Raw genomic sequence first — 12,331 nt, forward strand, 5'->3', positions numbered from 1 at the left:
GAGCCTGGGGATTTGGTCGCCAGACCGCACCGTGCCAACCCGCTGCCTGCTTCTCTCCAGTGGCACCCTCCCTGCAAAGGTCCTGTTTGCCTGCTTGAATTCTTATTCGGCAGACTGCCGAGATAGGCTTAGACTGCAATGAAGAAGGGGTATTGAGCAGAAAAGTCACAGGATCTGCCCTCCTCTATACCTTGCTAAATACATAACTTGCACCATATTGATCTGCTGCTGCCCCACGCTGGGGTAAATGAGTGGGCCCTGATGAGAAGGTCACGGGGGCTTAGACTCTTGACATTCTTCCACACCTAAACCGGAAGACTGACTTCCTCAGTGTGTCACCCTCGAATTGCTGTCCACGTCCACTCCTGTGCTGGGCGAGTGGCCCTGTACTGGCAGTCCTACCACTCGCTGCTAAGTGAACTGATACAGTGGGGTATGCCAGCTGCTCTGGGGGCAATATTGACCATTTTAAGTTACCTGAATAGCGCAGCTGTAAATGGACCGGGCTTCACTTCAGTTTGACCCAGTATGCTTGGGAGATGCATCGCACAGCTCACTAGGGATGGCTCGCCGAGACCCTAATCAATGCCAGTTACCCTTTGATGCCTTAAAGAACCCTATCAAGACCCAGAACCAGGAAATGGCTGGGAGTGCTGTGCAGCGCAACGGAAAGGAGGCTCCGTCGATGAGCACTGATGCATTAATAGTGAAATTGTGATCAGGCTTCAAGGCGCTTGATTGCAGATTCAGCACACTTGATAAATGGCTAGACATGATGGGAGAACACATTGCTCGGCATGAACACAGGCTGGACACAGTGGAGGGCAGGGTGTCAATTTAGGGGAAGGCATGTCTCAAGCGGCAAAATAGCTGGACAGACTCGAAAAGCTAATGAAAACGGTGGCCATGAAATATGAGGACTTAGAAATGAGGAGCAGATGAAATAAACTGTGCCTTTTAGGCATACCCGAATGCACAAATACTGGATGCATGGACCAATTTGTGGAATGACTACTGCTAGACCTGTTTGGAATCCTTCACAGCCACATTTGTTGATAAACTGGCCCATTGCTCGCTCGGGCCGCATCCTAATCCTGGATGCCCGCCGAGGCCGCTTATTGCAAGACTGTAAAATTTCAGGGACTGAGGCACTGCCCTGAGACTGGAAAGAGAAAAAGGCCCATTGAACTGGCAGGCATCTGTCAATCAATCAGAGGATTTGTAAGGCGTGCTACTTACCCGTGAGAGTCTCATGGCGCTGGGGGGGGGGGGGGGGGGGGTGGTTGTGCCGTTACTGCACGAAAAGCCAGGTCTTGAGGCGTTTTCTGAAGGTGAGCAGGTCTTCGGTCTGACGTAGGTGGGTAGGTAGAGTGTTCCAGGTTTTGGCGGCGAGGAAGGAGAAGGATCTGCGGCCGGAGGTAGTACGTTGGATGCGGGGGACGGTGGCGAGGCTGGCGGAGCGGTGCTGGCGGGAGGGTGTGTGGAAGTTGAGTCTGCTGTTCAGGTAGGCTGGTCCGGCGTTGTGGAGTGCTTTGTGTGCGTGGGTGAGGAGTTTGAAAGTGATCCTCTTTTCGACGGGGAGCCAGTGGAGGTCTCACAGGTGGGGGGGGGTGATGTGGCAGCGGCGGGATACGTTGACGATCAGTCGGGTGGAGGCGTTTTGGATGCGCTGGATATATCCATATTTCCGGACTTCACTGTACTAGTCCAGGATGCCTGACGCAAGTACACAGGAGTTAAAGCCACCCTTAGAAACCTGGCCCTTCGATATGGCATGACTTGTCCAGGCTGCCTACGAGTGGAAATTAATGGCAAACCATGTGTTTTTGACAACCCAACGTAAGTGCAAACTTTTTGCAGACAATATTAAGAAAAGCAGTCAACAGCACGCCGAGAAACCCCTGGGAGAGCACCACTGAATATTCATTCTAGTGCCAGTGTGGAACACTTTTTTCCCCATCTGGTCAACCCTTAAAATATGCATGCTTATATATATTATTTCTTGCAATTATTGGCAGTGTGATTATATTGAAACCTTTTCTTATCATAAGAGTGTTTTGCTTGGGATACAGCTGTATAAAATAATTCTAACTTTCCTCCTACAGGATGCAGGGACATGACGTAGGGTTGCCACCCCCTTGCGTTGTTCACACGTTTGTCATTTTGCAGCCACTTATGGTTAGAGGGGTTTTGCATTTAGTAACCTTGTTAAGGAGCGATTGTACTTGGCAGACAGCCGCTAGTTATGGGAGGGGGAGGGGGAGGGGGATGGGGACAATAGGAGATGTTTCTTATGTAAATTCTCTTGGTGCTATGCTGTGTCGCTTTTTTATACACCACTACATGATGATTATATTTCATGGCATATCAGGCTAGTGCTAGACCTTTCACGGATGTCACATTCATTACTGGGAACGTTAGGGGGCTAAATAACTTGTATAAATGTAGGCAAGTATTGCAGTAATTATGATGGCACAATACCTATGTTGTGTTTCTGCAAGAGACCCACCTGAACATCTTTATTTTCAGGATTAGCTGGTGCTCAGGCCTCAACTGGGATTGGCCTCCTGACCCATTGATTTAGAAAGAGATCTTTGTATTGTGAGAGCAAGCATTCTTCTGCTGGTATATTGTTTAAGAAATATTTTGGTAACATAATCTTGTAGGAACACTAAAAGAGGGCCTTGGCTAGGAGAAACTACCCACAAATGGATATTACGGTGAATATGATTGATATTTAAACTGTTCATTATTACTACCTATGCAAACTTACATCCATGTGTTATTATACTACAATACATTATATGTCGAAAAACCAACTGGGCATGCTGTGAGCCCAAGTGAAACTCATGCCAACTAATCTTTGTTGCAAAATAATTGCATTCAACCATTAGCTGCCAAGTCAAAGGATCATTTTAATTGAATAAATTCTGAAACTGGGAGGCATGGCTTAGAGCCTGGCAATGGCGGATTCTCTGATCGAGAGCTCCGCCACTCCACCATGCCAAAGTCCAAAGTTTGCTTGCGGCACTGAAGAGTCACCTGCCTGCAGTTGCTGAGAATCGGCGCAGAGGCGGAGCGGGCAGCAGTTGCAGGCCGTGGAAGACATCAACAGGCGGCTGGAGTCTCGCCCTAGGGTCCTAGCTTTGCTGGCTGGAGGCCGGGATACGACTGCTGCCTCATTGCCGATGACGCAATCATCTGGGGCGGTGAGGCACCCATGGGGTCAAAGGCGGTGGGCCCGATACTGCATGTGGGCCTGCACTGTGGGGCGCAAGGCCCATTTTGCCGCAGCCTGAGCTCTGGCGGTTGGGGCTGCAAAGACAACCCATATTGGAGTGGCCCCCACGGCTGCTGGCCCGACTCTTGGCCCAACATCCTGAAGCGCGACACGCCGAAACGCCTGAAGATTGGTGACTACGCCCAAAGAGTTCTGGCCAGCCACCATGCGCTTGAAGGTGGCCCCGGTATCCTTCCTGTGCCTTCGGTGCCCTCTGCTCCATGCCACCTTGGGGTATAGTCGTCCCTGCAGAGCCGGCTGCATTCAACACCACTACCGTGCCATGTGGCTCCCCCAGCCCGACCCTTGCAACGACCAACCCTGTGAGGCATGCTTGGTGGGAATTGAGGGAGCCGTTACTACCTGCCTGGGCACACTTGAAGGACAGTGAGATCCGCTGTCCCTGTGGTGATCCTGGGGGTGCAGGGAGGTCCTAAATAGGCGGATGCTGGTGAGATGATGGCCTTGTGGTGAGGGGTGACCCCCTGTTTCCCTGATAGCTCCCCACCAGGTCCAGCTGGGGACGAAGCCTTGGAGTTGTCAGCTTGCTTCATTGTAGAGAGGGCAGACAGAGCACTAACAGCAAAACCTCAGATGAGCTCCCCACCTTGCCTCTTCTAGCCCGGGTTCTTAGTTATGCGGATCGGATCGGGACACCATCCTCCGGGTGGTACGCAGGACTGAGTCTATGGTGTTCCAATATTCCCCGGTCATGATCTTCCCAGGCTACATCCTAAAAGTTCAACAACTGAGAAATTGAAGCAAAACTTTGAGCCAAATTGAAACAAAACTTTGAGCCATAAGCATTCACTACAAGCTCCTCTTCCCGGGCTGCTTAAAAGTAATATTCCAAGACAAGACCTTGTTTTTTGACATGCTGGAAGTGGTCTGGGACTGGGTAGTGGAGTGACTCACCTACGCAGTGGTGGCTCCATCTTACTTAGGTGGGATGGAAAGGGTGGGACCCTATAAGCGAGTGGTGCACAGTTCCCCAGCGCAGAACTAATTGTCGTGTGCGCAGGGCTCGCTCTCTGTAGCTTGTGGTCCCGTGTGCGGGAAGTGACCGTGACAGCAAATATGATACTCTTCCAGGAGGTCATGGACTCCAGCTCACTGCTGCCCTTGCACAGACCCTCGACCTAATGGGCTCTGCATAGACTTGGTAGGTGCCTGCACACGTTGTTGAGAAGGCGTGGAGTGGCTTGGGGATGGCTGGTAATCCAAGCCTAGGGCAGTTCTATTTTATGGTTTTGCGTTTGTTCGAGTTGGTCAAGGGGGATGGTTGAGGGATGGCTCGGGCGGTGGGTTACACGACAGGGGAGCCACATATATCAGGTTAGCCCAGTTGGCTACTGACCTTAGTTGCATCACAAAAGGAAATTCTAGTTGGCAAAGTATGGGGGGAGTTGGGCAAGAGGAAGGGTGGGTGGTTTGTTTTGACCCAGCGTTGGTAGGCCTTGACACCTTCACAGGACAGTCACACAGTCAGCATGCACCTAAAACATGTGCATCATCACTTAAGCTGCTATTACCTCGGGCAAATGACTGACTTACAGACATATATACTTCCGAAGAGAGTTAGTGTCCTCTTGTGGAATGTTAACGGCATGCTAGACAAGTTTAAGAGAGGGACCGTCTGAAGGCAGCCCACATATTTAACCCTGACATCTTAATGCTCTAGTAGACCCACCTTATAGGCAGTCATTGCTCCTTCCTTGCTCTAAGGGGATATTTGGAGGTGTTCCACTCTGAGTTTCCCCAGGGCTCGAGGGAGTTTGCCATCTTGGTCCGTCGATGTATTCCTCTCTTAGGGGCAGATTTACAAGAAAGTGACGCATCTGTAGAGATGCGTCACTTTCCGTGCGCCAACATGCAAAACCCTTGCGTCACCATGGATGCGCCATATTTACAATACGGCGCACCATTGCGCATGGATTGACAGATGCGTCAGTAATTCTGACGCATCTGTTGACGGAAAAGTCACGCATTGCTGGAGTTGTGTAGCAAGCATGACGCAACTCCAGCAATGCTCAAGGGCGCCCTATGCCTCACATGCTGCGTCACTCCTTACGCCTGCTTCAAGCAGGCGCAGGGTTTTGACGCAGCATGGACGTAAAAGGGACTCAGTGAAATCTTGTAGATTTCACTGCGTCACTTTTACGGGGCTTCCTGCGGCGGAACGCCCACCCTGCATACATTAAACCTGATGCAGGTTTAATGTGGCGCAAGGCTTCACAACGTGACGCATCTCCCTAGATGCATCACATTGTAAATGGGCTGCAACTTTTACGCTGCCGCTGCATCACAAAAGTAACGCAATGACAGTGCAAAAATGACACAAGGGGCTTGTAAATCTGCCCCCTTAGTGTCCTGGGTGTAGCCTGATATCCTGGAATGCTTTGTGGCAGCGACAGGCACCATTCAGGCATTCCTGAATTCCCTTGTTTGTGTCTATGCTCCCCCACCCCTCACTTTTGAATTTGTGGGGATACTGAGCCACCTCCTTACAGCGCTCCCAGCAGCTTCGAGGATTCTGCAGGGAACCTCAATGGGGTTAGTGACCCTGGCCTAGATCGCTCTTTCGCCTTAGACATGATGGGGTCGGCAGACACTCCTCTCCACTTTCCTACATAACATGTCCATTATCAACGTGTGGCGGGCACACCACCCCGAGGAACAGTGCTATACCTTTTACATGGGAGCGCATAGATCCTCATTCGTCTTGACTACTTTCTTCTCCCCAGGCGGGACAGCCACTGTGTACTCGATGTCCACATATCTTGATGAGAGGACAGTGGGACTATTTGCTAATACTGTTGGACCTTGAATGGGGGCCAAGATGGTCTGGGGGCGGTGGTACTTGAGCTGCTGGAGCCTCCAATACAATGAGTTCTGCGAGGCATTCGGACATATGAGTCAGCGATTCCTGAAAGAAAACCGGGGTCAGTGGACTTAACGGGTGTTCTCTGGGATGCTCTCAAGGTTACCCTACATGGTGAAAATATCAGCTATAAGGGGCAACGGGGTCGAGTCCAGCAAATGGTGACAGTCCTCGAGCTTGGACAACGTTACATAGCTATGGGGGAGGTCTCAGTCCTGTGTGACTCCATACACATGCAAATACTGCTACAGCACGAACTCATGCAAGAGGCCTGTAAGGCATGGAGGGCTATGAGCAGCAACATCTATCACTGGGGGAACAAGGCAAGCAAAACGCTGCACTGGCTGTTTACCCTCAGTGCCTCCGATGCTCCTATAGCCTATATTGAGTCCTATGATGGCTCACATGTCTCGAGCAGCAAGGCCATAGCGAAAGCCTTCACTGAGTATTACCAGCCGCTCCATAGTTCTGACCCTGTGGACCCTCAGGCGAACCTGTCCCAGTTTGTGGCAACCCTGCTGATGACTTGGCCTGTCCGTGGTGGACTGTGACTCCTTGGAGGCAGACGTAACCTGCAAGGAGTTGAGGATAGCCATCATGTAGCTTTAGGCGGGTAGGACACTGGGGCCCAATGGCTTCCCATAGGAGTTTTGGAGACTTATATAGCATCAGGCAGGTAAGCTTCTGCTGCAGACCTTTAGCAAAGCCCTGACGAGGAGCAAGCTGCCCAGAGATCTTAAGGAAGCAGATATAGTGGTGATCCCAAAGCCAGACTTCCACGCAGCCCACTGCGAGTATTACAGGACAATATCCCTGCTGACGAAGGTGTTAGCTAATTGACAATTGGGTGTGATCAGTCACCTTGTCCAGCCTGATCAGTCAGGGTTCATGCCCCAACAGGCCACGATACACAACATAAGGAAGGTTAACAACACCATGGAGATGTGCACCATTTTATCCAGTCAACAAGCTCTGCTACTGGTGAACTTTCAGAAGGCGTTAGATTCAGTGAAACGGGCCTCCATGCGAGGGTACAAATCGGCGGGCTGTGTCGAACTGGTTCAATGTAGGGAGGGGCACCCGTCAGGGATACCCCATTTCCCCCCTGCTTTCTGCCTTAGCAATTGAGCCCCTGACTGCCTGGGTGAGTGTGAACGCTCTGTTTCGTAGATTCCAAAGGGCTCTGACAGTCAGAGATAGAATATCCCTATTTGCAGACGATGTCTTACTGTTTCTGGATGATCAGATGGATTAAGCGTCTGGATACCCAATTGGGTGATTAGTCACGCTTTATAAATCCTGATTGATTGATCCTGCCTTGACGGCCCTCGGGCCCTCCATATTTTCCAAATATTTGGGACCTACTCAGCTCCCCGCATGAACTACGCCAAATTGTCCGTTTACCCCATTGCCCAGTGCCTGATGGCTATGCCATGGGCACCAGAGTTACAACTGCTCTTCTCAGGATTCAATACCTGGAGAAATTTGTTACAGAAAGCAGGGCCCACGAGGCCAGCCTCCAATCTCAAATGGTGGGTCTGGCAAAAGACGTGAAATTCTGGTTCTTCCTCTCGCTGTCCCTACCGGGACGCTCAGCCATATTTAGAATGGTTTCCCTCCTGTAGCTTTTCTACAAGCTCCAGAATCACCCCTTCCCAGTTGGGTGTGGCTTCTTCACTAGAGCCAATGCTCTGATAAGAGATCTTTTGTGGGGAGGGGGGGTCCCTCAGATTGCTCCTGAGAAGTGCTGTAGACCTGTCTTCCAAGGAGGTATAGCAACCCCAGATCTACAGTTATGTTACAGCCCACCTTTTAGTTATGAAAGACTGGGTGTTCAGGGGACTTCGAGACCCGATGTACGTGGTAGAGGAATGGGTTTTTGAACCAAAATAACCTCCTGCACTTCCTATACGGTGGAGATGTCCTGTGTTCACTTCTCGCCTCCACGCCTGTGGTGCTTCCTATCTGGGTGGCTGTGCGAAGGCCATGGAATGGGCAGGCAGGCTCACATTGGAGACTCAGCTGTGGAAGGTTGACCAGGCTCTCGCAGGTCGCGGCACTATCAGTATATCGACCCTGGAAGACGTGCTGCATAATGGGTCTCTAAAGTCCTTTCAGGAGCTGCAGACGGAGCACCCCATGCACAGCACCCAGTTTCCCTGCTACTTCCAGATCCAACGTGCACTTACGACATACTTGCAGAATAATATGGTCATTCCTGAATACTCTCCCCTAGAGGCGAAAATCTTGCACACCGACATTAAGGTACACAAACTGTGCATCCTTTAGCAGATTTTAGCCAGGTCCTATGGTTAGGGTGAGGGAGACTTGGACACGGGACTTGGGGCCACTGGAGGCCGAGGACTGGATTGAAGTGGTTGCTGCCCCTAGGGAGGCTGAGATAGCCTCTCAGTTCTTTCTGGTTCAACTCAAACTGCTGTATTGCACATACCCCACCAGGACACGGCTGTTCAGAATGGGGCTGACTGATTCAGGAGGTTACCTGCTGCACGCGTTTTGGCACTGCTCGGCCTTATCACACATTTGGGAGAGCGTATTGGGGACCTTGGAAACAGTACTGGGTTGGAATATCCCTAGGGACCCAAAATTGATCCTTCTACACATCACGGAAGAAATAGGGAGTGACAGATACAAAGAGGGTGCTGCTCTGGTTGGGCTTGCTGATAGCCAAGCGTGACATTGCAAGAACATGGAAAGACACCATGACCCCACTCATAACTGGGTGGGTGATAGGCATGGACTACTGCATGGACCTGGAATGTCCAGTATATATGGAAATTGGTTGCCCTAAGAAACATCATTAAGTCTGGAAAGATTGGGTCGGGCACAGTGGGATACATCAAGAGCCATGTCCATCCCGAACGTGGCTCTTGGAGGGGGAGATGCAATCCTTTGGGGCTGCCTGACTGAGTTTATGGGGTGATGCTTAATGTTTTGTTGCATCCTGTTTGGCCTCGGGAGGGATGATCCTGTGTGGCCCACTTTGTGGCACTACAATGTGAACTGTAGAGATTTTCTTTTATTTTACTGCTGCCTCTGTACCAAGCCTTGGTGTGTTTTCAGGCCAAAACCCAATAAAAATGTTGATTTTTTTTTTAAAAAAAGAAACAATTCTGAAACAATTTATAAACAGCTGAGTGCTTAATCTCATTCTGAAAGCTCTCTCAATAACTATAAGGACCGAGTATGCAAGTTTCAACTGTTTGCACTAAACTCTTGTAGCTGCTGCTCACACTTTCTTCAATAGTGATTTGTTTGTCTGAAGGGTCATTTCTGTTAAAAACCATGCCAAATGTCAAAAAAGCCTGTGGCTAAATATACCATGTTAGAAAGACAAGACAGCAATGCATTCCCTTCAAACAGGCAGGTTGGCATCTTCTGTACCCTCTACAATGCACTTATCAACCAATTTCCGAAAAGTGGTTCCCTGTCTGATAATTGTAATCTCTTGCTAGTCAATGACATCTAATTAATGCTTGTCTCATTCTACACCCAGTTCTTCACTTTATCCAGTGGTCCATATTTTGTTGACAAACGCCCTACTGACAGCTAAGCAGAAAAGCCTTGAGCCCCTACTTTTATAATATCTTGCCCCACAGGCTAAGAAATCAAAAAAGAGAAGATTGACATGTCCTTGTTACCTAAAATCCACAAGGCCTCAGACCCTCATGTATGTTTGATTAATAACAGATGCCTCAATATTTTCTCCTGGAAGAGATACAAGCATTGGTCATGCTTGGCCTGTTAACGTCAGTCATCTAGGAATTCCTGTTTTATGTGTATTGTGTGTAGAGACCTACAGTACCTTTACCATCCTTCTGGAACCCCTTTATTCATCTTTAATATTTTTGTGTTTTCCCACATAGCCCAGATGTCAGATTCGCACCAATTTGCTAGAAGGTGGACATCACAGAAGTGGACTGATGTTTTGGGAACAAGTTGGTGTATATGGAAAACTGATAGGGTTGGGAGAAAGTAAGCCACATGCCTGGCACATCTTAGATCCAGCTATTGCATCTTCATAGCTATTGGTCTGTTTGAAAATCTCCTGTTTACCCCATAAGCCGGGCCCTGTCTGCATAACCAAAAGATTGGAGGGAACACAAAGATTATTTCTTCCTACTGCCAGTGTTCTTAGACAGGTGGAACTTTAAAAACGTGTCAACAAAGTGGGAAAGAGGGAGGGAGTGGACACACTTACCAATTTGTCCGTGTACAACCAATGATGAGCAAGATCCCAGGAATGAATGCGCCTGCCACACATATGCCCCCGATCCAGAGCACAGGAAAAGAGAAGACCTGGGCATGAGCTGTAGAAAAGACAGATGGATATGGTCAGTGTGGTCATGGGAGGCCTCTCGCTCCCCTGGGATGGAAGAGGGAATGTTTCTAGTGACTAAACTCTTTCTCAGGCTTAGAGTGTATAGAATAACATGGAGCTGGGAAAAGGGATACCAATGGCAAGAGAATTGGATTTAAAGTTCTGGAATTATAAGAATGGGTAAAAGAGAGGGATTAATGGGATAGGGAATATGGTACTTGGGTATACCACTAATCACGTGATTTAGTGATCATGGAGTGTGTTGGGGTGATAATGGGGATTGAGGATGATGGGTCAGGAGCTGTAAAGGGGTTTGAGGGTCACTGGATTAGTGGAATAAGGAAACTGAAGTCAGGTATTATGGTCCAAGGGCTAATGTAAAACGGGATTAGGATTGAGGACTGCAAGTTAGAAGGGCAACAAGGACAAGTGGGCAGTTGAACAAGGGGTACAAGTCAGGGCTTTAGGTCTGAGGGATCCAGTGGTCAGGAGTATGCAAGGAAGGTTATTTGATAACCCCATGAAGAAAGCATATTGTGTGGGGTTTACGTATTAGAGGAGGGCACTATGATTATAAGGGCCTGGGCCAACATGTTCCAATCCTGTTTAAGACACTTAAGGCACTCTATGTTCTGATGTTAACCCCTTCAGTGCCCATGACGAGCTGGACTCGTCATGGGCTGCGGTGGCGCTGTGCCCATGACGAGTCCAGCTCGTCATGAACTCCGCCCGCTAATGCAAAGCGCGGCACTGGGCGGGGAAAGGGGCGGGCATGCAAGGGGTTAATATACATTAACAAAACATAAGGCTATGCCATATGGCAACACAAGTTGTGTTTCATTTAACACATTTGCTTTGCTTGTTGGAAAAAGATAGCAGAATAATATAAGATTTACTAGCCAGCATGAACAAATGTTTTTTTCTGTTAAAGAAACGTAGGTGAGGATTACGCTTCCCTTCCTTCGCTTTTACTGAATAGCAGACAAACATCAACATAATATGCTTCATTTCACAGGAACCACAGGGAAAATTGTAGTCAAAACGTCCATAATTTTCCATGAAATGATCCCCTGTTAAGCTTTCTTCCTGCAAGGTTATTCTTCTCTGTTAGTTTGAATTCAATCCTGTTTCTGTTTGGAACATGTTAAAAATAAGATAATTTTAATAGCAATGTTTGCAAATGCAGTCCTATTTACATGTCTTAACATTAAAATCTTTTCACACTTATATAGAAGCAATTTATCTAGTATGACAATAAATGATTCAGGTATTAATACGTACTCCATAAACTTCATTGAGGTGAGTCATCCTTGGAAACATAAGTTTAGAAAATCTGCCAGATGGGATAATCCTCACCCCCTGTCTTTATAAAAATTGAAAACATTGTTTCATGCCAGCTAGGAAATGTTATATTCTATGTCAGGACCAGAGGCGAGGACTATGCTAAAGCTTTGGGATCACTAGAGGATCCACCTTATCTACCATCTGGAAACAAAACAGTTTAAAAGTACAGTAGGATGAAAATCCATTGAATTCATGATATCTTCTGGACAGAGTCCAGAAAAAAAGCTTTGGATGCCATTGCCCTTCTGGCTGAGTGCACACAAATGTTGACATGTCAGTGCCTGCCTCTTGTATCACTCACCTGACTTGCCTAGAGATGGCTGGTGAGGAAACAATCTTGAACAGTTTTTTAATGGCAATAAGCAATTGAATCACCCATTAGGTCTGTATTCCTCTGTCATGAGTTTATGCAATTTAAGGCATTTAACCACACACAATGTAGGTGAGTCCTTGAATTCTAGGGAAGAAATCACCCAAGTATTTG

The 12,331-nt window shown here is 48.4% G+C and overlaps 1 protein-coding gene across 1 annotated transcript in view; it reads right to left on the bottom strand.

Annotated features, from left to right (window-relative positions):
• Positions 1-12,331, bottom strand: part of IL2RB (interleukin 2 receptor subunit beta) — a 401,650-nt gene that overhangs the window by 10,179 nt on the left and 379,140 nt on the right. Inside the window, exon 8 of the mRNA XM_085601347.1 lies at positions 10,384-10,492. Within this exon, the coding sequence (XP_085457473.1) occupies positions 10,384-10,492 (109 nt within the window). The remainder of the gene's footprint in view (positions 1-10,383; positions 10,493-12,331) is intronic.

The sequence above is a fragment of the Triturus cristatus genome, chromosome 4_2, assembly GCF_964204655.1.
Source record: "Triturus cristatus chromosome 4_2, aTriCri1.1, whole genome shotgun sequence".
In the NCBI taxonomy this organism is placed as follows: domain Eukaryota; kingdom Metazoa; phylum Chordata; class Amphibia; order Caudata; family Salamandridae; genus Triturus; species Triturus cristatus.